Source organism: Perca fluviatilis, chromosome 3 (genome assembly GCF_010015445.1).
Source record: "Perca fluviatilis chromosome 3, GENO_Pfluv_1.0, whole genome shotgun sequence".
In the NCBI taxonomy this organism is placed as follows: Eukaryota; Metazoa; Chordata; class Actinopteri; order Perciformes; family Percidae; genus Perca; species Perca fluviatilis.
In genome coordinates, this window is record NC_053114.1 from 45987019 (window position 1) to 46011018 (window position 24000).

General features: G+C 39.5%; 1 protein-coding gene across 1 annotated transcript in view; it reads left to right on the plus strand.

The window, feature by feature from the left end:
- LOC120556538 (FH1/FH2 domain-containing protein 1-like) overlaps window positions 1-14783 on the plus strand; it is a 57594-nt gene extending 42811 nt beyond the window's left edge. Inside the window, exons 7-14 of the mRNA XM_039796180.1 lie at window positions 4077-4171; window positions 13487-13495; window positions 13585-13601; window positions 13648-13663; window positions 13817-13831; window positions 13953-13967; window positions 14653-14667; window positions 14763-14783. Of these exons, the coding sequence (XP_039652114.1) occupies window positions 4077-4171; window positions 13487-13495; window positions 13585-13601; window positions 13648-13663; window positions 13817-13831; window positions 13953-13967; window positions 14653-14667; window positions 14763-14783 (203 nt within the window). The remainder of the gene's footprint in view (window positions 1-4076; window positions 4172-13486; window positions 13496-13584; window positions 13602-13647; window positions 13664-13816; window positions 13832-13952; window positions 13968-14652; window positions 14668-14762) is intronic.
- The last annotated feature ends 9217 nt before the right edge of the window (window positions 14784-24000 follow it).

Here is a 24000-nt window from a genome sequence, read left to right on the forward strand (position 1 = left end):
TTAACATATTTATAAAATACAACATATTGAAGTTGAGGGCTGGAACCTGCCGCCTCAGATTATTATTTAGAAATCCCCAAACCCACCAGACTCCATGTAAATAATAAGGACTTTTAGTGTGTATAGAGCCAGCATATCTCCACCAGACTCCATGTAAATAATCAGGACTTTTAGCGTGTATAGAGCCAGCATATCTCCACCAGACTCCATGTAAATAATCAGGACTTTTTGGCAGTATATGGGAGCCAGCATATCTCCACCAGACTCCATGTAAATAATCAGGACTTTTAGCGTGTATAGAGGCCAGCATATCTCCACCAGACTCCATGTAAATAATCAGGACTTTTAAGCGTGTATAGAGCCAGCATATCTCCACCAGACTCCATGTAAATAATCAGGACTTTTAGTGCGTGTATAGAGGAGCCAGCATATCTCCACCAGACTCCATGTAAATAATCCAAGGACTTTTAGACGTATATAGAGCCAGCATATCTCCACCAGACTCCATGTAAATAATCAGGACTTTTAAGCGTGTATAGAGCCAGCATATCTCCACCAGACTCCATGTAAATAATCAGGACTTTTAGCGTGTATAGAGCCAGCATATCTCCACCAGACTCCATGTAAATAATCAGGACTTTTAAGCGTGTATAGAGCCAGCATATCTCCACCAGACTCCATGTAAATAATCAGGACTTTTAGCGTGTATAGAGGCCAGCATATCTCCACCAGACTCCATGTAAATAATCAGGACTTTTAGCGTGTATAGAGCCAGCATATCTCCACCAGACTCCATGTAAATAATCAAGGACTTTTAGCGTGTATAGAGCCAGCATATCTCCACCAGACTCCATGTAAATAATCAGGACTTTTTAGCGTGTATAGAGCCAGCATATCTCCACCAGACTCCATGTAAATAATCAGGACTTTTTAGCGTGTATAGAGCCCGCATATCTCCACCAGACTCCATGTAAATAATCAGGACTTTTAGCGTGTATAGAGCCCAGCATATCTCCACCAGACTCCATGTAAATAATCAGGACTTTTAGCGTGTATAGAGCCAGCATATCTCCACCAGACTCCATGTAAATAATCAGGACTTTTAGCGTGTATAAGAGCCAGCATATCTCCACCAGACTCCATGTAAATAATCAGGACTTTTAGCGTGTATAGAGCCAGCATATTTCCACCAGACTCCATGTAAATAATCAGGACTTTTTAAGCGTGTATAGAGCCAGCATATCTCCACCAGACTCCATGTAAATAATCAGGACTTTTAGCGTGTATGAGCAACGCATATTTCCACCAGACTCCATGTAAATAATCAGGACTTTTAGCGTGTATAGAGCCAGCATATCTCCCCAGACTCCATGTAAATAATCAGGACTTTTAGCGTGTATAGAGCCACGCATATCTCCACCAGACTCCATGTAAATAATCAGGACTTTTAAGCGTGTATAGAGCCAGCATATCTCCACCAGACTCCATGTAAATAATCAGGACTTTTAGCGCGTGTATAGAGCCAGCATATCTCCACCAGACTCCATGTAAATAATCAGGACTTTTAGCGTGTATAGAGCCAGCATATCTCCACCAGACTCCATGTAAATAATCAGGACTTTTAAGCGTGTATAGAGGCCAGCATATCTCCACCAGACTCCATGTAAATAATCAGGACTTTTAGCGTGTATAGAGCCAGCATATCTCCACCAGACTCCATGTAAATAATCAGGGACTTTTAGCATGTATAGAGCCAGCATATCTCCACCAGACTCCATGTAAATAATCAGGACTTTTTAGCGTGTATAGAGCCAGCATATCTCCACCAGACTCCATGTAAATAATCAGGACTTTTTAAGCGTGTATAGAGCCAGCATATCTCCACCAGACTCCATGTAAATAATCAGGACTTTTAGCGTGTATAGAGCCAGCATATCTCCACCAGACTCCATGTAAATAATCAGGACTTTTAGCGTGTATAGAGCCAGCATATCTCCACCAGACTCCATGTAAAATAATCAGGACTTTTAGCGTGTATAGGAGCCAGCATATTTCACCAGACTCCATGTAAATAATCAGGACTTTTAGCGTGTAGAAAGCCAGCATATCTCCACCAGACTCCATGTAAATAATCAGGACTTTTAAGCGCGTGTAGAGCCAGCATATTTCCACCAGACTCCATGTAAATAATCAGGACTTTTTAGGCGTATATAGAGCCAGCATATCTCCACCAGACTCCATGTAAAATAATCCAGGACTTTTAAGCGTGTATAGAGCCAGCATATTTCCACCAGACTCCATGTAAAATAATCAGGACTTTTAGCGTGTATAGAGCGCATATCTCCACCAGACTCCATGTAAATAATCAGGACTTTTAAGCGTGTATAGAGCCAGCATATCTCCACCAGACTCCATGTAAATAATCAGGACTTTTAAGCGTGTATAGAGAGCCAGCATATCTCCACCAGACTCCATGTAAATAATCAGGACTTTTAGCGTGTATAGAGCCAGCATATCTCCACCAGACTCCATGTAAATAATCAGGACTTTTAAGCGTGTATAGAGCCAGCATATTTCCACCAGACTCCATGTAAATAATCAGGACTTTTAAGCGTGTATAGAGCCAGCATATCTCCACCAGACTCCATGTAAATAATCAGGACTTTTAAGCGTGTATAGAGCCAGCATATTTCCACCAGACTCCATGTAAATAATCAGGACTTTTAGCGTGTATAGAGCCAGCATATCTCCACCAGACTCCATGTAAATAATCAGGACTTTTAGCGTGTATAGAGCCAGCATATCTCCACCAGACTCCATGTAAATAATCAGGACTTTTAGCATGTATAGAGCCAGCATATCTCCACCAGACTCCATGTAAATAATCAGGACTTTTAGCGTGTATAGAGCCAGCATATCTCCACATGTAAATGGGTGAATTAAGGGTTTATTTCAACCAAACCAGAGTGATGATTGTTGGACCCGTTATGACGTGTTGTACTGTGTGTGTTGTACTGTGTGTGTTGTACTGTGTGTGTTGTACTGTGTGTGTTGTACTGTGTGTGTGTGTTGTACTGTGTGTGTGTGTTGTACTGTGTGTTGTACTGTGTGTTTACTGTGTGTTGTACTGTGTGTTGTACTGTGTGTGTTGTATGTGTGTTGTACTGTGTGTGTTGTACTGTGTGTGTTGTACTGTGTGTGTGTGTTGTACTGTGTGTGTGTGTTGTACTGTGTGTTGTACTGTGTGTTGTACTGTGTGTTGTACTGTGTGTGTTGTACTGTGTGTGTTGTACTGTGTGTGTGTGTTGTACTGTGTGTGTGTGTGTTGTACTGTGTGTGTGTATTGTACTGTGTGTGTGTATTGTACTGTGTGTGTGTATTGTACTGTGTGTGTGTATTGTACTGTGTGTGTGTGTGTGTTGTACTGTGTGTGTGTGTTGTACTGTGTGTGTTGTACTGTGTGTATTGTACTGTGTGTATTGTACTGTGTGTGTATTGTACTGTGTGTATTGTACTGTGTGTATTGTACTGTGTGTTGTACTGTGTGTGTTGTACTGTGTGTGTGTGTTGTACTGTGTGTGTGTGTTGTACTGTGTGTTGTACTGTGTGTTGTACTGTGTGTTGTACTGTGTGTGTGTGTTGTACTGTGTGTGTGTGTGTTGTACTGTGTGTATTGTACTGTGTGTATTGTACTGTGTGTGTTGTACTGTGTGTATTGTACTGTGTGTATTGTACTGTGTGTATTGTACTGTGTGTATTGTACTGTGTGTTGTACTGTGTGTGTTGTACTGTGTGTGTTGTACTGTGTGTGTGTGTTGTACTGTGTGTGTGTGTTGTACTGTGTGTGTGTGTGGGTTTGTTGTGTGTATTGTGTGTTGTACTGTGTGTTGTGTACTGTGTGTGTGTACTGTGTGTTGTACTGTGTGTATTGTGTGTGTGTTGTACTGTGTGTGTTGTACTGTGTGTGTGTGTTGTACTGTGTGTATTGTACTGTGTGTGTTGTACTGTGTGTATTGTACTGTGTGTGTGTGTTGTACTGTGTGTATTGTACTGTGTGTATTGTACTGTGTGTTTAGGTGTGAAGCTGTGGAGTTACCTGATGGAGGTGTTGGAGGAGAGAAACGGCTCAGACACAGAGCTGCTCATGTTCACCATGACACTCATCAACAAGGTGAGACAGACAGACAGACAGACAGACAGACAGACGACAGACAGACAGACAGACAGACAGGAGAGAGACAGACAGACAGGGAGAGAGACAGGGAGAGAGACAGACACTTTTTTTATACAATTCTTTGACACATTTTTTTTTAGCTTTTTTGACACATTTCTGTGTGTGTGTGTGTCTGTGTCTGTGTCTGTCTATACGTGTGTGTGTGTGTCTGTGTGTGTGTGTTCTGTGTGTGTGTGTGTGTGTGTCTGTGTGTGTGTGTGTGTGTGTGTGTCTGTCTATACGTGTGTGTGTGTGTCTGTGTGTGTGTGTCTGTGTGTGTGTGTGTGTGTGTGTGTCTGTCTATACGTGTGTGTGTGTGTGTGTGTGTGTGTGTGTGTGTGTGTGTGTGTGTGTGTGTGTGTGTCTGTGTGTGTGTGTGTGTGTGATGATGATGTTGATGATGGTATGTGTTGTCTATCGTGTATGTGATGATGATGATGATTATTATGATGTGCTATCGTTATTGGTATTGTGATGATGATGATGATGATTGTATGTGTGTGGTGTGCTGTATGCGTTATGATGATGATGTTATGTGTTGATGATGGTTGTTGTCGTTTTGTGATGTGTGGTTTGGTGTTGATAGATTGTTGATTGTGATGTGTTGTGAGTGATGTTGTGTATATGATATTGATGATGTGATGATTGTTATGTTGATGATGTGTATTGTGATGTGATGTGATGATGATATATTGATGTGTATTGTGTGATGATTATTGATTTTTTGATGATGATGATATTGATGTATGAGAGATATATATTTAGAGATTTTTTTTGTTTGTTTGTGGATGGTTAGAGATTGATATGATATGATGAAGTGAAGTATTTGAATGATATATGATGATGATGATATTATATTGTTATGGAATGATGTTTATTATGATGATTTTGATTGATAAATGTAGATGATAGATATATGATGTTTTTGATGATGTGGATGATGGGGAGATATTGTATATTGATATGTGTTTGTTATGAAGATGTATAGATATGATGTATGAATGATGTAATTAATAGTTTATATGATATTGATTGTATATATTGAAATTATATAGAGATTAATAGAAGATTTAAAATATAATATAATATGTATTTTTATTAGAAATATGAAAGAGAGTATTATGATATGTATATATTTTGTGTTGTTATAGTTTTTATATTTAATGTATTTTTTTGATTTATTATTTTGTTTTGTTGTTGTTTTTTTTTTTTTATATTTTTTTTTTTTTTTTTTTTTTTTTTATTTTTTTTTTTTTTTTTGTTTTTTTGTTGTTTTTGTGTGTGTGTTTTTTTTTTGTGTATGTTGTGTGTGTGTGTGTGTCTGTCTGTGTGTGTCTGTGTGTGTATGTATGGTGTGGTGGTGTGTGTGTGTGTGTGTGTGTGTTGTGTGGTGGTGTGTGTGGTGTGTTTGTGTTGTGTGTGTGTGTGTGTGTGTGTGTGTGTGTGTGTGTGTGTGTGTGTGTGTGTTGTGTGGTGTGTGTGTGTTCTACCTAGCATACTACCAACAACCCCATACACACTAAGCAGAGGATAACCATCACAAACACTACCCTGAGACAAAGCAACCTCTACAGTTAAAGCCATAAGACCAACAACAACCTCAATAACACAGAACATACAGTAGAAAGCATATCATTATTGAACACATTTTAAAGTCAATCTCAACAAACACATAAGCATTAAGACCATAAGCAACTTCCGTGGGGTGGTGTGTGTGGTGGTGTGTGGGTGGGTGGTGGTGTGGGTGTGTGTGTGTGGGGGGGGTGTGTGTGTGGTGTGGTGTGGGGTGTGTGCTCTTGGTGGGGGGGGGGGGGGGTGGGGGTGGGGGGTGTGTGTCTTGGGTGGGGGTTTTGGGGGGTGTGTGTGTGTGTGTGTGTGGGGGGGGGGGTGGGGGGGTGGGGTGTGGGGGGGTTGGGGGGGGGGCTGGGGGGGTGGGGGGGGTGGTGGTGTGTGGTGGTGTGCCTTGGGGGGGTGGTGGGGTGGTGTGGTGGTGTGTTTGTGGTGTTTGGTTTGTTTGGTGAGTGTGTGTGATGTGAGTGAGGGGAGTTGGTGGTGAGAGGTGTGTTTTGTGATGAGAGATTGATGTATTTGATGTGATGATGATGTAGATGATGTCTCTCTTTGTGTTTTTTGTGTTCTTTGTGTGTGATGATGTGTGGTGTTTGTGGTGATGTGATGATGAGTGTCCGGTGATGGTGGGTTGATGAGAGAGGTGTGATGAATATCGATGATGGGTGTGGGTGAGATGAGATAGGTGGGTGTTGGGTGGAGAGGAGAGGTTAGAGAGAGAGGAGGGATGATGATAAGAGATGAGAGAGATGATGATGATGAGATGTTTTTGGAGAGAGATGGGAGAGATGTGGAGGAGAGAGATGAGGTAGTTTGTGGGAGAGAGAGAGAGAGATAGGTGGAGTAGGAGAGAGAGAAAGAGAGAGAGAGAGAGAGAGGAGATAGAGAGAGAGAGGAGATGGGTGAGATGAGAGAATGGATGATGAGAGGAAAAGAGAGAATGATGTGATGAGATGGGAGATGAGAGATGAAGAGAGAGAGAGTGAGATGATTGGGGGGGTTTAGAGATGAAAGAGAGAGATTATGATTAGAGATTAGATGATGATGATGATGGTGATGTGTTGAGATGATGATGATGATGAGAGATAGGGTGTTTGATGATGTTGTTGTTGAGAGATGATGAGATATGATGAGATAGTGGATGTATGATGAGGTATGAGAGATGAGGTGTGTGATGGTATGAAGAGAGAGAGAGAGATAAGGAGATGCTTTGTTGATGGATTTTTTTATGATGATGTGTGTGAGATTATGATGATGATGATGGTGTCTCTCTCTTTGTTTGATGAATTGCTTTTGATGATGATGATGATGTGGTGATATTGTCCTGGTATTGATGATGATGATATTGTTTTTGTTTTTATTATGATGAGTGGTGTTGAGATGTTGATGATGATGATGATATTTATGATGATGATACTCTCTCTTGATGATGATGATGATGATGTCTCTCTCTTTATGTGTATGATTTGGTATGATGTATGATGTATGATTTATTTTTGGTGTGTTTTTTGTGATGGTATGGTATATTGATGTATGATGATGATGGTAGTAGTATTCTCTCTGTAGAGTGATGGTATGATGATTATGGTGTCTCTCTCTGAGATATGTGTGATGAGATATGATTGATGATGATGATAGGGATGATGGCCATATTGATGATGATGATGGTATGATGATGAGTGATGATGAGGGAAAATAGAGAGAGATAGATGCCGTAGATGAGAGAGAGATGAGATATGAGAGAGTGGGTGGATGATGATGATGATGAGATAGTGTGTGTCTCATTGAGAGATGATTGTCTCTCTGTATGTGATGATGATATGTGTGAGATGATGATATTGTGTTATGTATGGGTGTTCTCTCTGTTGTTATGGATAGTAATATTCCTGTGTGTGTGTGTGATATATATGTTGTGTGATGATGATATACCAAGATGATACCGAAAACCATCAAAACTTTCAAAAATAAATGTAGACAAGCAAACAAAAAAGTTAAGTAAAGATACTGCAAAAAGCATCTAAATGTTTTAAAATGTCAAAAACAACATTGTTTTAAAAGCTTTCAAACATAAAAGAAATGTCGAAAAACGCAGCAATAAAGTTGGAAAAAGCAGAAAGCAGGAGAAAATTTTGAAAACCACCCCAGAAAGCCGCAAAACAGCTTGCACCAGAAGAAAGTAGGAAAAATCTAAGAAAAGTTGGAAAGAAAAATAGAGAAAAAACATTGAAATTACAAAATATGTAGGTATTTTTATGCACAATATAGGAATATTAACATGAAAAGACATATTAAATGTCCCCTCAATTACACAATGTCATTTAAAGCTTCTAAGGAGGAAAAAGCAGTAAATAAAACCCATGAAATCTTTAAAAGCATCAATAATTTCTTTTTCTTTTTGTTAAAAAACATTGAAAAATGCTAAAAATGTTACAAAACAAAAGGGAAAAAGGAGCAAAATTTTCCGTGTAAGTGTCAAAATGAAAAAAAGAAAAGTTATTTTTTTCTCTTTTTAAGAGAAAGCAGCAAAAATATTTTTTAAAAAAAGTATCAACTTTAAAAAAAAAAACGCGCCAGAATGAGAATCATCCAGTTCTCCTTAGTCATAGTTGGCTCAACTCTCACCGTTTCCTCTCCAGTGTGCTTCTATTTCATCGGATCTTTGCTCTTATTCTGTCTACCTGTCTGTCTTTCTACCTACCTGTCTACCTGTCTGTATACCTGTCTGTCTGTATACCTGTCTGTCTGTCTTTCTACCTGTCTACCTGTCTACCTGTCTGTCCGTATACCTGTCTACCTGTCTTTCTGTCTGTCTGTCTACTTAACTGTCTACCTGTCTGTCCATATACCTGTCTATATCTGTCTGTCTGTCTACCCTTCTCTCTGTCTGTCTACCTTTCTGTCTACCTGTCTGTCTGTCTGTCTGTCTGTGTACCTGTCTGTCTACCTGTCTGTCTGTCCCTAGGGGGGGTAATTTTCTCCTTGTGGATGCAGACTTTATACCAATGAAGATGAACTCAGTGTCTCAGTTTGTGCTGATTAATCCTACCTGTCTGTCTGTCTGTCTGTCTGTCTGTCTGTCTGTCTGTCTGCCCGTCTACCTGTCTCTCTGTCTACCTGTCTGTCTGTCTGTCTGTCTGTCCGTCTTCAGGACTTTGTTGTGTTAATAATGGGTGTTGAAGACTTGCTGTGAGTCCCTTGCTTTCTCTCCTGCCTGCCTGGCTCAGCTTGCTGTTGATTCCTGTCTTATCTACCTGTGTACCTTTCTGTCTGTCTGTCTGTCTGTCTGTCTGTCTGTCTGTCTGTCTCTCTGCTGCATGGCTCAGCTTGCTGTTAATTCCTGTCTTATCTACCTGTGTACCTTTCTGTCTGTCTGTCTGTCTGTCTCTCTGCTGCATGGCTCAGCTTGCTGTTGATTCCTGTCTTATCTACCTGTGTACCTGTCTGTCTGATCTGTGATCTGTCTGTCTATCTGATGCCTGGATCAGGTTCTGTTGATTTCTCGACATGCGGATTATCGATCTTTTAAATTTTGACAGTGCTCGGCCCTTAGGTAGCTTTCCAAACAAGGACTGAGGCCCAGCGGAGGGAAATTATTGATGAAATCAAACAGAGTTGAGGCTGTTTACTGTGTACCAGGACTCAGAGCCAACAAACACGCACTTTGTCCCGTAATTAAAAACACAGAGATTGTGTGTAGCTTCAGTTAAAATACACAACATTTCTGTTTCTGTCAGGCCTATTATATAAAATTCTTTGTTGGGAAAAAAATTCAAAAATTTCACCAAAAAGAAACAACAACTCGTCTTTTAAAGTGCCCATATTATGAAAAAAAAAACACTTTTTCTGGGATTTGGGGTTTTATTTTGTGTGTCTGGTGCTTCCACACGCATACAGACTTTGAAAATGAAACCCATCCATGGTGTTCTGAGTGAGATACGGTTTCTGAATGTGTCCTGCCTTCAGTCTCCTGGTGAGCTGGTCAAAATCTGCACGGCTTTCTACGTCACTAGCCGAAACTCAATGGCAAAACACCGCTACAACACACACTAGTTCACCCTAATCTCCAAAAGAACTACTTCCATGTCCCTGTTCTGCAGGTATTCCACGCTAAGTGTGAAATGCGCCCTCGTTTAGAAGAAGTCTCCTGGCTAATCCTGCCTCGTACTGACTGAAGTTGGAGAAACAGCTAGCTAGCTCATGTAGTCCTTACCTAGCTACTGAGCATGTAGTCCTTACCTAGCTACTGAGCATGTAGTCCTTACCTAGCTACTGAGCATGTAGTCTTACCTAGCTACTGAGCATGTAGTCCTTACCTAGCTACTGAGCATGTAGTCCTTCCCTAGCTACTGAGCATGTAGTCTTACCTAGCTACTGAGCATGTAGTCCTTACCTAGCTACTGAGCATGTAGTCCTTACCTAGCTACTGAGCATGTAGTCTTACCTAGCTACTGAGCAAATAGTCTTAACTAGCTACTGAGCATGTAGTCCTTACCTAGCTACTGAGCATGTAGTCCTTACCTAGCTACTGAGCATGTAGTCTTACCTAGCTACTGAGCATGTAGTCCTTACCTAGCTACTGAGCATGTAGTCCTTACCTAGCTACTGAGCATGTAGTCTTACCTAGCTACTGAGCATGTAGTCTTACCTAGCTACTGAGCATGTAGTCCTTACCTAGCTACTGAGCATGTAGTTCTACAGCTATTGAGCAGTAGTCCTTACCTAGCTACTGAGCATGTAGTCTTACCTAGCTACTGAGCATGTAGTCCTTACCTAGCTACTGAGCATGTAGTCCTTACCTAGCTACTGAGCATGTAGTCTTACCTAGCTACTGAGCAAATAGTCTTAACTAGCTACTGAGCATGTAGTCTTACCTAGCTACTGAGCATGTAGTCTTACCTAGCTACTGAGCATGTAGTCCTTACCTAGCTACTGAGCATGTAGTCTTACCTAGCTACTGAGGATGTAGTCCTTACCTAGCTACTGAGCATGTAGTCCTTACCTAGCTACTGAGCATGTGCGACTCCCAACAAAGATAGGAACAGAAGTGAGATGTCTCACTCTGTAGCTAAAACAGAGACCTGAACACACAGGGTGAAAAGAGGAGCTGCAGCAATGTGCAGTACAACAAAAATATGGTGTTTTTTGAAAATTAAACCATGTAAACCTATTCTGGTACAACCTCTAAATAAAATTTCTGAACATGAAAATGAGCAGAATATGGACGCTTTAATCTCCCAAACCCTCCATGGCCGACAAAAGTTGTCAGAGAACAAATTCAGCAATTTGAAATGTAAAAATAGCGATTGAGACTATTAACTCATTATGAAGATGTTTACTGAGGTAATAAATTAAGAGAGAAGTGGGTCACTTTCTCATAGACTTCTACAGAAACCGAACTCCTTTTGCAACCGCATGTGTCGCCCCCTGCAGGAATTCAGATATAATGCAGGTTTAAGGAGTCTCCCCCTGCAGGAATTCAGATATAATGCAGGTTTAAGGAGTCTCCCCCTGCAGGAATTCAGATATAATACAGGTTTACGGATTCTCCCCTGCAGGAATTCAGATATAATGCAGGTTTAAGGAGTCTCCCCCTGCAGGAATTCAGATATAATGCAGGTTTAAGGAGTCTCTCCCTGCTGGAATTCAGATATAATGCAGCTTTAAGGAGTCTCCCCCTGCAGGAATTCAGATATAATGCAGGTTACGGAGTCTCCCCCTGTAGGAATTCAGATATAATGCAGGTTTAAGGAGTCTCCCCCTGCAGGTATTCAGATATAATACAGGTTTAAGGAGTCTCCCCCTGCAGGAATTCAGATATAATGCAGGTTTAAGGAGTCTCCCCCTGCTGGAATTCAGATAGAAAGCAGGTTTAAGGAGTCTCCCCCTGCAGGAATTCAGATATAATGCAGGTTTAAGGAGTCTCCCCCTGCTGGAATTCAGATATAATGCAGGTTTAAGGAGTCTCCCCCTGCAGGAATTCAGATATAATGCAGGTTTAAGGAGTCTCCCCCTGCTGGAATTCAGATATAATGCAGGTTTAAGGACTCTCCCCCTGCTGGAATTCAGATATAATGCAGGTTTAAGGAGTCTCTTCCTGCTGGAATTCAGATATAATGCAGGTTTAAGGAGTCTCCCCCTGCAGGAATTCAGATATAATGCAGGTTTAAGGAGTTTTCCCCTGCAGGAATTCAGATATAATGCAGGTTTAAGGACTCTCCCCCTGCTGGAATTCAGATAGGATGCAGAAAATCGGAAATCCGAGTCGGAATCGACCTAGAAAGTTGTAATCTGTGCATCTCTAATATATAGTATATAAATATACATGTATATAATATGGTGGTTTTATAGTTTGAGATGTCTGAAAGAAGTTACCCAATAAAGGTAGTTTTGGCATCTTTTTTTTGACGTTTCTACTTCTTTCCCCAAATTTTCAGTTGCCATTTTCTGTTTTTTCGACCCCGGTTTGTAGCTTTTTTTTCACCGTTTTCCAACGTTGTTGTTACATCATTTTATTTTTTTTTACTTTCCTGTTTGCTGCATTTTTTGACGTTCATGTTGCTATTTCCGATGTTTTTTTGGAAATTTTTTCCACCTTTATCAACATTTTTGTCGCTCTTATACCTTGTGTATTTATTCATACTTTTGGCCTGAATGGCCTTCCATACAGCTGCGTGTTTGTGGCAAGTAGAAGTTTGTTTCCTCCGGTAAACGGAGAGACAAACTGCTGGAGAAGCTGCTTGCTGCTGAGGGATATTTAATGTAGCATGTTACGGCTTTTATGACTTCACCTAATGGCTTTTCTGTCCTTTGTTTTCTTAACGGAGCGGTCAGCAGACGGACGATGGGAACCGGAGACATGTCTGCGTTCAGTTTCAGTTCATCAGCGCCGCTGGACGGACGCAGAACTAGTACTTTACTTTCTATCTGTCTGTTGTTGTTGTTGTTTTTGTTGTTTTTGTTTGTTTTTTTTTTTTTTTTTTTTCTGTCTCTCTGTCTGTTGTCTGTCTACCTTTCTCTCCATCTGTCTGTCTGTCTGTCTGTCCGTCTACCTGTCTGTCTGTCAGTCTGTCTTCCTGTCTGTCTGTCTGTCCATCTACCTGTCTGTCTGTCTGTCTACCTGTCTGTCTACCTTTCTGTTAGTTTGTTTGTCTGTGTGTCCATCTGTCTACCTGTCTGTCTCTCTGTCTGTCTGTCTACCTTTCTGTCTGTCTTCCTGTCTGTCTACCTGTCTGTCTGTCCGTCTGTCTGTCCATCTACCTGTCTGTCTGTCTGTCTACCTGTCTACCTGACGCAGAACAATACGTTGTCTTATGTGTAGAAGTTCCATAAAAGGAACCAAAACGTATCAAAAATAACCAGAAAGGAGCCAAAGATTTGGTAAAGCTACAAAAACATTCCAGAAATTTTTACGATAGCCTCCAGGATGTCCAAAAAGTCAAACGGTTTTGTCAAAATAAAAAAATATTTCTTTTTTTTTTCACTTTTTTGTTGCATATTTAGAAGTTTTTGGGAGATTTTTATCGCAGTTTTTTTACACTTTTTTTCATTTTTGTCATTTTTCTCAAAAAATGTTCCCCCATTTTTGTTGCTTTTCTGGCATTTCTTGATTTTATCTCCTCCAGAATGTGTGAACGTGTGAATGTGTGAACATGTGAACGTGTGAACGTGTGAAGGTGTGAACGTGTGAGCGTGTGAACGTGTGAGGGTGTGAAGGTGTGAAAGTGTGAAGGTGTGAACGTGTGAAAGTGTGAACGTGTGAACGTGTGAACGTGTGAACGTGTGAACGTGTGAACGTGTGAAAGTGTGAACGTGTGAGCGTGTGAAAGTGTGAACGTGTGAAAGTTTGAACGTGTGAACGTCTGAAGGTGTGAACGTGTGAAGGTGTGAAAGTGTGAATGTGTGAAAGTGTGAATGTCTGAAAGTGTGAACGTGTGAAAGTGTGAAAGTGTGAATGTGTGAATGTGTGAATGTGTGAAAGTGTGAATGTGTGAAAGTGTGAATGTGTGAACGTGTGAACGTGTGAACGTGTGAAAGTGTGAAAGTGTCAATGTGTGAAAGTGTGAAAGTGTGAATGTGTGAACGTGTGAAAGTGTGAAAGTGTGAAAGTGTGAATGTGTGAACGTGTGAAAGTGTGAAAGTGTGAACGTGTGAAAGTGTGAACGTGTGAAAGTGTGAATGTGTGAACGTGTGAAGGTGTGAATGCGACAAAACATTGAAAAAGTTTTTTTGCGCATTTTTGTGGCTTATTTTCATGTTTTTGGTGGATTTTTTTTGTCATTTTTATCGACATTTTTTACACTTTTTTGTTTCATTTTTTTCACGTTTCTCAAAATTTTTTCCGATATTTATGTTGTTTTTTTTCCCCCTTTTTTGTCGCTTATTTTGATGTTTTTGGTGTTTTTTTTCAACGTTTTTATGGCGTTTCTTTATTTTATCGCCTCCTGAACGTGTGAATGTGTGAACATGTGAACGTGTGAGCATGTGAATGTGTGAACGTGTGAACGCGTGAGGGTGTGAAAGTGTGAAGGTGTGAACGTGTGAAAGTGTGAGGGTGTGAACGTGTGAACGTGTGAACGTGTGAACGTGTGAGCGTGTGAAAGTGTGAAAGTGTAAAAGTGTGAAAGTGTGAATGTGTGAATGTGTGAAAGTGTGAAGATGTTAATGTGTGAATGTGTGAAAGTGTGAATGTGTGAAAGTGTGAATGTGTGAAAGTGTGAAGATGTTAATGTGTGAATGTGTGAAAGTGTGAATGTGTGAAAGTGTGAATGTGTGAAAGTGTGAAAGTGTGAAAGTGTGAACATGTGAAGATGTTAATGTGTGAATGTGTGAAAGTGTGAAAGTGTGAAAGTGTGAATGTGTTAATGTGTTAGTGTGACCGTGTGAACGTATGAACGTGTGAACGTGTGAACGTATGAACGTGTGAACGTGTGAACGTGTGAACGTGTGAACGTGTTAATGTGTTAATGTGTTAATGTGTTAGTGTGAACGTGTGAACGTGTGAACGTGTGAAAGTGCTGCGTGTGTTTCCGCTGAGTGAGCTGTCTGCAGCTCGTCCCTCACGGAGAGTAAACGGCTCAGCGATGGAACATTTCCCATGAGCCCGTCTGTCTGCCTGGGCCGACCGGTCCCATCTTAATCTGTTCTGCATGCTAAGCAGAGCCCCCCCCCCCCTCTCCCTCTCCCCTTCCTCTCCTCCTCCCCCCTTCCTCTCCTCCTCCCTCCTTCCTCCTCCCTTCTCCCCCCTTCCTCAGATTGTTATAAATGCTGTTTATGGTCTTGCGATGACAACTGTGAAGGGCACGGCGAAGGATTTATCACAGGATTATCTCCTCAGCCAATCAGAGACGACCGGCGTTGTAAATGACCCTGCAGGGTAATAACAAGAAGACTCCGCTCCGCCGGGACAATGAGAGGAGACACTGTTAGGACTATTATTATTATTATTAATAATAATATAGAAAGACAGAGATTCGCACTTCCATTCGGTCATGTTTGTTTGGTTTTCTTTTCGTTTTTATTGACTCTTACGACAGCAAATAGATTTAGGTTTGAAATGTTCCAGGGTTACAGGAGCCGAAACTATTACAAGACACCAAATGTTAAAGATTAGATAATATCTTAAAGAGGAAAGATGATCAGCTGATACAGAAGTGAGAGGGACGGACGGAAATGTGAACGTGAAATAAACTAGGGGCGCTTATATCAACGTTTTTGTTGACTTTTGTTGAAAAAAGTGACAAAAAATGTTGGAGAAAGTGGGAAATAAAAGGTCGAATAAATTGGCAAAAATGCTGAAAAAGCAACAAAAACGCTGTTAAAAGCATACCTAGTTTCTTTACATTTACCTTTCAGACCGTCTCTCTCACTTCTGTATCAGCTGATCATCTTTTTAATATATCAAAAATAACGTGACCATTTCACGAACTGCTGTGAGACTGGCTAGTATTAATATAGAAAGACTGACTCGCACTTCTATTCAGTCGGTTTGTTTAGTCGCGTTTTTGTTGATATTTCTGTCATTTTTGTCGCTTCTTGTGGGGTTTTTTGTCAATTTTTCCCCATGTTATTTACACCTTTTTCAGCATTTTTCTTAAATATATCTTAAAGAAAAGATGATCAGCTGATACAGAAGTGAGAGAGATGGTCTGAAATGTGAATGTAAATAAACTAGGGGTGCTTATATCAACGTTTTATCAATTTTTTTTTGAAAAAAGTGGGAAAAAAAGGCAAAATAAATCGGCAAAAATGCTGAAAAAGCAAAAAACGTTGATATAAGCGCCCCCTAGTTTCTTTACATTCACATTTCAGACCGTCTCTCTCACTTCTGTATCAGCTGATCATCTTTTCTTTAAGATATATTTAACAAAAACGCTGAAAAAGGTGTAAATAACATGGGGAAAAATTTACAAAAGGCGACAAAAACCTCATAAATATCAACAAAAACGCGACTAAACAAACCGACTCAATGGAAGTGCGAGTCAGTCTTTCTATATTATTACTACCCAGTCTCACAGCAGTTCGTGAAATGGTCACGTTATTTTTAATCTATTAAAAAGATGATCAGCTGATACAGAAGTGAGAGAGACGGTCTGAAATGTGAACGTGAAATAAACTAGGGGGCGCTTATATCAACGTTTTTGTCGCGTTTTGTTGAAAAAAGTGACAAAAAACATTGGAAAAAAAGGACGAATAAATCGGCAAAAATGCTGAAATAGCAAAAAACGCTGATATAAGAGAACCTAGTTTCTTTACATTCACCTTTCAGACTCGCACTTCCATTCAGTCGGGTTGTTTAGTCACGTTTTTGTTGATATTTATGAGGTTTTTGTCGCCTTTTGTCAATTTTTCCCCATGTTAGTTACAACTTTTTCAGTGTTTTTCTTAAATATATCTTAAAGAAAGATGATCAGCTGATACAAAAGTGGAGGACGTTGCGAAATGTGAATGTAAAGAAACTAGACATAAACTACAAACACTACCAAAAGAAAATATACGTACCGATTTCGCTAAGTACATATAACTTGTACTTCAGTCCAAATGTTGAGGTACTTGTACTTTTACTTGAGTCTTTTCTTTTCGTGCCACTTTCTACTTCTACTCCGCTACATTTCAGAGAGAAATATTGTACTTTTTACTCCACTACATTCATCTGTTACAGCTTTAGTTACTAGTTACTTTAGTTACTCCGCTACATTCATCTGTTACAGCTTTAGTTACTAGATACTTTAGTTACTCCGCTACATTCATCTGTTACAGCTTTAGTTACTAGTTACTTTAGTTACTCCGCTACGTTCATCTGTTACAGCTTTAGTTACTAGTTACTTTAGTTACTCCACTACATTCACCTGTTCCAGCTTTAGTTACTAGTTACTTTAGTTACTCCGCTACATTCATCTGTTACAGCTTTAGTTACTAGTTACTTTAGTTACTCCGCTACATTAATCTGTTCCAGCTTTAGTTACTAGATACTTTAGTTACTCCGCTACATTAATCTGTTACAGCTTTAGTTACTAGTTACGTTAGTTACTCCGCTACATTCTTCTGTTACAGCTTTAGTTACTAGTTACTTTAGTTACTCCACTACATTCATCTGTTACAGCTTTAGTTACTAGTTACGTTAGTTGCTCCACTACATTCATCTGTTCCAGCTTTAGTTACTAGTTACTTTAGTTACTCCGCTACATTCATCTGTTACAGCTTTAGTTACTAGTTACTTTAGTTACTAGTTACTTTAGTTACTCCGCTACATTCATCTGTTACAGCTTTAGTTACTAGTTACTTTAGTTACTCCACTACATTCATCTGTTCCAGCTTAGGTTACTAGTTACTTTAGTTACTCCGCACATTCATCTGTTCCAGCTTTAGTTACTAGTTACTTTAGTTACTCCACTACATTCATCTGTTCCAGCTTTAGTTACTAGTTACGGTTTACATAGTTACTTTAGTTACTCCACTACATTCATCTGTTCCAGCTTTAGTTACTAGTTACTTTAGTTACTAGTTACTTTAGTTACTCCACTACATTCATCTGTTCCAGCTTTAGTTACTAGTTACTTTAGTTACTCCGCTACATTCATCTGTTACAGCTTTAGTTACTAGTTACATTAGTTACTCCACTACATTCATCTGTTCCAGCTTTAGTTACTAGTTACTTTAGTTACTAGTTACTTTAGTTACTCCGCTACATTCATCTGTTCCATCTTTAGTTACTAGTTACTTTAGTTACTAGTTACTTTAGTTACTCCACTACGTTCATCTGTTCCAGCTTTAGTTACTAGTTAGTTACTAGTTACTTTAGTTACTCCGCTACATTCATCTGTTACAGCTTTAGTTACTAGTTACTTTAGTTACTCCACTACATTCATCTGTTCCAGCTTTAGTTACTAGTTACTTTAGTTACTAGTTACTTTAGTTACTCCACTACGTTCATCTGTTCCAGCTTTAGTTACTAGTTAGTTACTAGTTACTTTAGTTACTCCGCTACATTCATCTGTTCCAGCTTCAGTTACTAGTTACTTTAGTTACTCTGCTACATTCATCTGTTACAGCTTTAGTTACTAGTTACTTTAGTTACTCCACTACATTCATCTGTTCCAGCTTAAGTTACTAGTTACTTTAGTTACTCCACTACGTTCATCTGTTCCAGCTTTAGTTACTAGTTAGTTACTAGTTACTTTAGTTACTCCGCTACATTCATCTGTTCCAGCTTTAGTTACTAGTTACTTTAGTTACTCTGCTACATTCATCTGTTACAGCTTTAGTTACTAGTTACTTTAGTTACTCCACTACATTCATCTGTTCCAGCTTTAGTTACTAGTTACTTTAGTTACTAGTTACTTTAGTTACTCCACTACGTTCATCTGTTCCAGCTTTAGTTACTAGTTAGTTACTAGTTACTTTAGTTACTCCGCTACATTCATCTGTTCCAGCTTTAGTTACTAGTTACTTTAGTTACTCTGCTACATTCATCTGTTACAGCTTTAGTTACTAGTTACTTTAGTTACTCCGCTACATTCATCTGTTCCAGCTTTAGTTACTAGTTACTTTAGTTACTCCGCTACATTCATCTGTTCCAGCTTTAGTTACTAGTTACTTTAGTTACTAGTTACTTTACACATGAAGATTCCTGCACACAGAACACATGTAGTTTTTAACATCTGATGTCTGATTCTAAAGTAAACTAGCCGATAATATAAAGGACTACAAGTCAGCTGACCTGATGAGACCATTAAACACACAGCAGTGTTTTCACTGCAGGACTTGTTACTTGTAACAGAGTATTATCACAGTGTGGTAGTAGTACTTTTACTGCAGTAAAGCATCCGAATACTTCTTCCAGATTGTGGAATCTAAAGTGAAATCATTGATCGCAAAAAAAAGAAGAAGAAGAAAGCCTGGATGCTGAAGAAATAGGTCAGGAAAACACAGCTGTCTCCTGCCAAATGTCGAAGTCCTTAATGAGCCAAGAGAAGAGTCTCGTGTTTGACTTGTTATCTTGAGCATATGGCGGCCGCGAGGCGTGGCCCCCGAATACCAACGTCCCCCGGCGCCAGGGAGCCCCGAGAGCCTCGGGGGTGTCGGTTTTTAGAGCGCTGCCACTACAAAGACAGCAGGACTGCCAGTCACATGTGAACCAGGACTGGGTTCAAGTCCACACATGTAAACACAGAAACCTGCCAACACACAGAGAGGACGCGGCGAGACTTCAGACCTCCGAGACACTTTTGTGGCGTTTTTTTTGTCAATTGTTTGTCATTTCACGAACTTCCGTGAGACTTGGTTGTAATAATATAGAAAGACAGACTCGCACTTCTATTGTTTAGTCGCGTTTTTGTTGATATTTCTGTCATTTTTGTCGCTTCTTGTGGTTTTTTTTGTCAATTTTTCCCCATGTTATTTACATCTTTTTCAGTGTTTTTCTTAAATATATCTTAAAGAAAAGATGATCAGCTGATACAGAAGTGAGAGAGACGGTCTGAAATGTGAACGTGAAATAAACTAGGGGCGCTTATATCAACGTTTTTGTCGCGTTTTGTTGAAAAAAGTGACGAAAAACATTGGAAAAAAGGACGAATAAATCGGCAAAAATGCCGAAATAGCAAAAAAACGTTGATATAAGAGAACCTAGTTTCTTTACATTCACCTTTCAGACTCACACTTCCATTCAGTCGGGTTGTTTAGTCACGTTTTTGTTGATATTTATGAGGTTTTTGTCACCTTTTGTCAATTTTTCCCCCATGTTATTTACACCTTTTTCAGTGTTTTTCTTAAATATATCTTAAAGAAAAGATGATCAGCTGATACAGAAGTGAAAGAAACGGTCCAAAATGTAAATGTAAAGAAACTAGGGGTGCTTATATTAATGTTTATGTCGCCTTTTGTTGAAAAAAGTGACAAAAAACGTTGGAAAAAGTGGGAAAAAAAGGTTGAATAAATCGGCAAAAATGGGCTGTATGGTGGAGCACCACACCGGGCCTGCTGGGCTGTATGGTGGAGCTTAAGTGCAACATGGAGCTTGAAGATATAAAGAAATAAATAAAAACAGGAGAATTAGCCAACCTTTGAGCAAGTTTGGAGGAAAGTCTCTCCAAGCATAGCCCTTCTAAACAGATTTCTGCAGGTCAAACTGTGGTGTGATGCTAAATGTATTGAGGGCAGAACAGGGAGGCTTAGTAATGTAAGAATACTAAGAGTTTAATAGGAGCTGGAATCCTGTTTTGTGTTAACAGTCTAGGGTGACTACTGTGTGTTCATTCGTAGCTTAAAGGGCCTCAAAGAGTTCATATACGGTAGTGTAATCTGGTCTCAATAGAGTTCACAGGGAAGTAGTGTTAAATAAGCACTGAAAAAGAAATGTTAGTAGACCAAATGTTTCACATGCAAAGGTGAGATTATCAGTCCTTCCAGAAAAAAGTTTTTTTGTGATTGTTGTGGGCAAAAATCCCTTGATTATGCGGCACGTTTTCTTAAAAAATGTGAAGGAATATGCGGGATATTTATGCAATTTTATGCGATGAAATTGCATTGCGGGAACTTGCAAAAACTCCAGTTGATGAAAAAGAGAAAAAAAGTGATTCCCCCCCACCAACAACCTGCTTTTTTTAAACTTAATTTCCAAAATTAGTTTACAGATATTCAGTCATTGCAATAAGTAAACAGATATTGTATATTATACAAAAATATATACAAATAATATAATATTAAAGTAAAAATAAAAGTAATAGTCTAAATTGAGGGAAATAAAAGATACAAACGAGACAGACTTTCAAAAATCGTTAATAATATAGACATCAGATATTAAGATAGCTTTCTGATTGGATCCCAACTTAAGAGACTCAGAGGACAACATGTCAGATTCAACCTCCAACACCTGCTTTAGATGATGTTCACGTTGCGTAATGACATCACTTCGTAACGTTCCCATGGCAACAGGGGAAAATGGCTGCCCTTGTGTGAAGTGAACGCAACATTTTTTGAACTTTCTGTTAAGATATATATTATGGGACTTTTTTGCAACAAAAATGCGGGGATGAAATCATGCAAGCGCCGCATATTTTGCGCAGAAATCTGCAATTTATGCGGCGAAAGTGCGGCATATTTGAAAAAATGCGACCCTCTCCCCCCCACATAAATATGCAGACTTTGGCTGATTATGCGTTGAATTGTGCGATCGTATAATCACGTTTTTCTGGAGGGACTGGATTATGAGTTTGATGCAACCTGGTGATAAATATGTAGGTCACAGTCTATTGCTTTTCAGAAAGGGAGATGTGGTGTGATCTATAATATTGTTAGACTGCGAGTGGAAAACTGGAGCTCGCCAGATCAGGACTCTCTCACCAGGCTGACGTCTTTATTCCTTATTTTAAGAACCCAACACGACACAAACAACTCAGAACTGTAGTTGAGAACATCAGTTATAACCAAGGGGTAAGCTTCGCTTCAGAACGTGTAGCTCCTATGGCGCCATTCTGATGCTACCAAGCCATCACCTCCCGTTAGCATCCCATTGACTCCCATTCATTCTGACGTCACTTTGACAGAGAATAACTTTACATCTGAAGAGTTTAAAGACTCCATTTGTTCGTTGTTTATTTCTAAAGGAACACGACAACGTATAAAAGGCTCCATTACCTTGTACCTCACGTTATGACTCGCATATCATAACTTATTAGGACAATAGCTGATTGGGTCATAACAACACGCAGGACTTACTGTCACACAGTAGAGGAATTACCGTATAGTACAGGAGAAGCTCTCAGGCAGTTTGGACTTCCATTAGCTGTTTAGGTTTAATTACTAATGTTAACTAGCATGTTAGTGATCAGTAATTAGCCTGTGCCCATGTTATCTCCTTACATATACCTACGCTCTCCGTCTCTGTAAGATTGGGAATGATTGAGGTCTCTCTAGCCGCGCCCTACACTGTACACGTGTCATTTTAACAGCTTGAAAAGCACAACAAACTCAGAGCACAGCGTTCTCGTTTGAACCCTTAATCTGCCGTCTAATCTCATTTTTGTGTGTGCGATCACCTCGACAGGAAAAGTCACAGGTTGGATTCCCATCTGCTTTTTAAATAAACGGAGGATTAAAGAGACAGACCGTGAACTAAAGACGCCGCGGAGAGAAAACAATGCGGAGCCGAGTCCCGGGAGACTGCGGCCTAATCCCTGCAAACGCATAAACTCCCCCATTAAATATTTAATGAGCACAGAGAAGGAGCCGACTGTGTGAAGGGACTGAAACAGAGATGTGGTTTTTTTAAAGAAGACGCTGCTAATTAAACATGCATACAGTACAGGCCAAAAGTTTGGACACATCTTCTCATTCAGTGTGTTTCCTTTTTATTTTCATGACTATTTACATTGTAGATTCTCACTGAAGGCATCAAAACTATGAATGAACACATATGGAATTATGTACTTAACAAAAAAGTGTGAAATAACTGAAAACATGTCTTATATTTTAGATTCTTCAAAGTAGCCACCCTTTGCTTTTTTATTAATAAGGAGAAAAGTTCCACTAATGAACCCTGACAAAGCAAGCACCTGTGAAGGTAAAACCATTTCAGGTGGCTACCTCATCATGAAGCTCATTGAGAGAACACCAAAGGGGTTTGCAGAGTTATCAAAAAGCAAAGGGTGGCTACTGAAGAATCTAAAATATAAACTATGTTTACGTTATTTCGCACATATTCATTCATAGACTGAATCTATCATGAAAGAATCAAAGTGAAAAAAAAAATATATTATTCATACACAAAATATATAATGCTGCCCAGTGTTGGGAAAGTTGGCTTTCTACATGAACTAGTTCAAAGTTCAGTTCACAAATTTTACAATGAACTAAGTTCAGTTCATAGTTCATACTTGAACATTTTGAACTGTTATTTTTTTCCATATATTGCTGCGAGCTGTTATTTTTCTAAATTATTGCCACAGCCCAAATATAGAACCACAGACAGCTGTTATTTTATCAGTTTTAACACTGAAACTGTGCGTCAGATTTCATCTTCATATCCGATCGGTTCAATGTGCCATTTCAGGTTTACTGTGTGTGTGTGTGTGTGTGTGTGTGTGTGTGTGTGTGGTAGTAGTGTTTTGTGTGTGTGTGTGTTAGTAGTGTATGAGTCTGTGTGTGTGTGTGTGTGTGAAATAATGGGTTAACATATGTTTACATTTTTTATGCTTTTTTCGCCCTTTTAAACTTTAGTGTGTGTGTGTGTGTGGTGTTGTGTGTGTGTGTGTGTGTAGTAGATGTGTCTGTTGTTTGTGTGTGTGTGTGTATGAGTGTGTGTGTGTTTTGTGTGTTTGTATTATTGTGTGTGTGTGTGTGTGTGTGTATGTGTGTATGACTCTGTGTGGTGTATGTGTATGTGTGTGTTGTGTATTATATGGAGTCTGTGTGTGTGTATATATAGATCTATGTGTGTGTGTGTGTATTGTGTGTGTGTGTGTGTTGTGTGTGATATTGTGTGTGTGTGTGTCTGTGTGTGTGTGTGTGTGTATATGAGTGTGTTTGTGTTTGTGTTTGTATGACTCTGTGTGTGTGTGTGTGTGTCGTGTGTGCGTGTGTGTGTGTGTGTTGTGTGTGTGTATAGTGTGTGTGTGTGTGTGTGTGTGTGTGTGTGTGTCTGTGTGTGTGTGTGTGTGTGTGTGTGTGTGAAATAATGGGTTAACATATGTTTATTTTTTACTTTTTCCCTTTAAACTTTA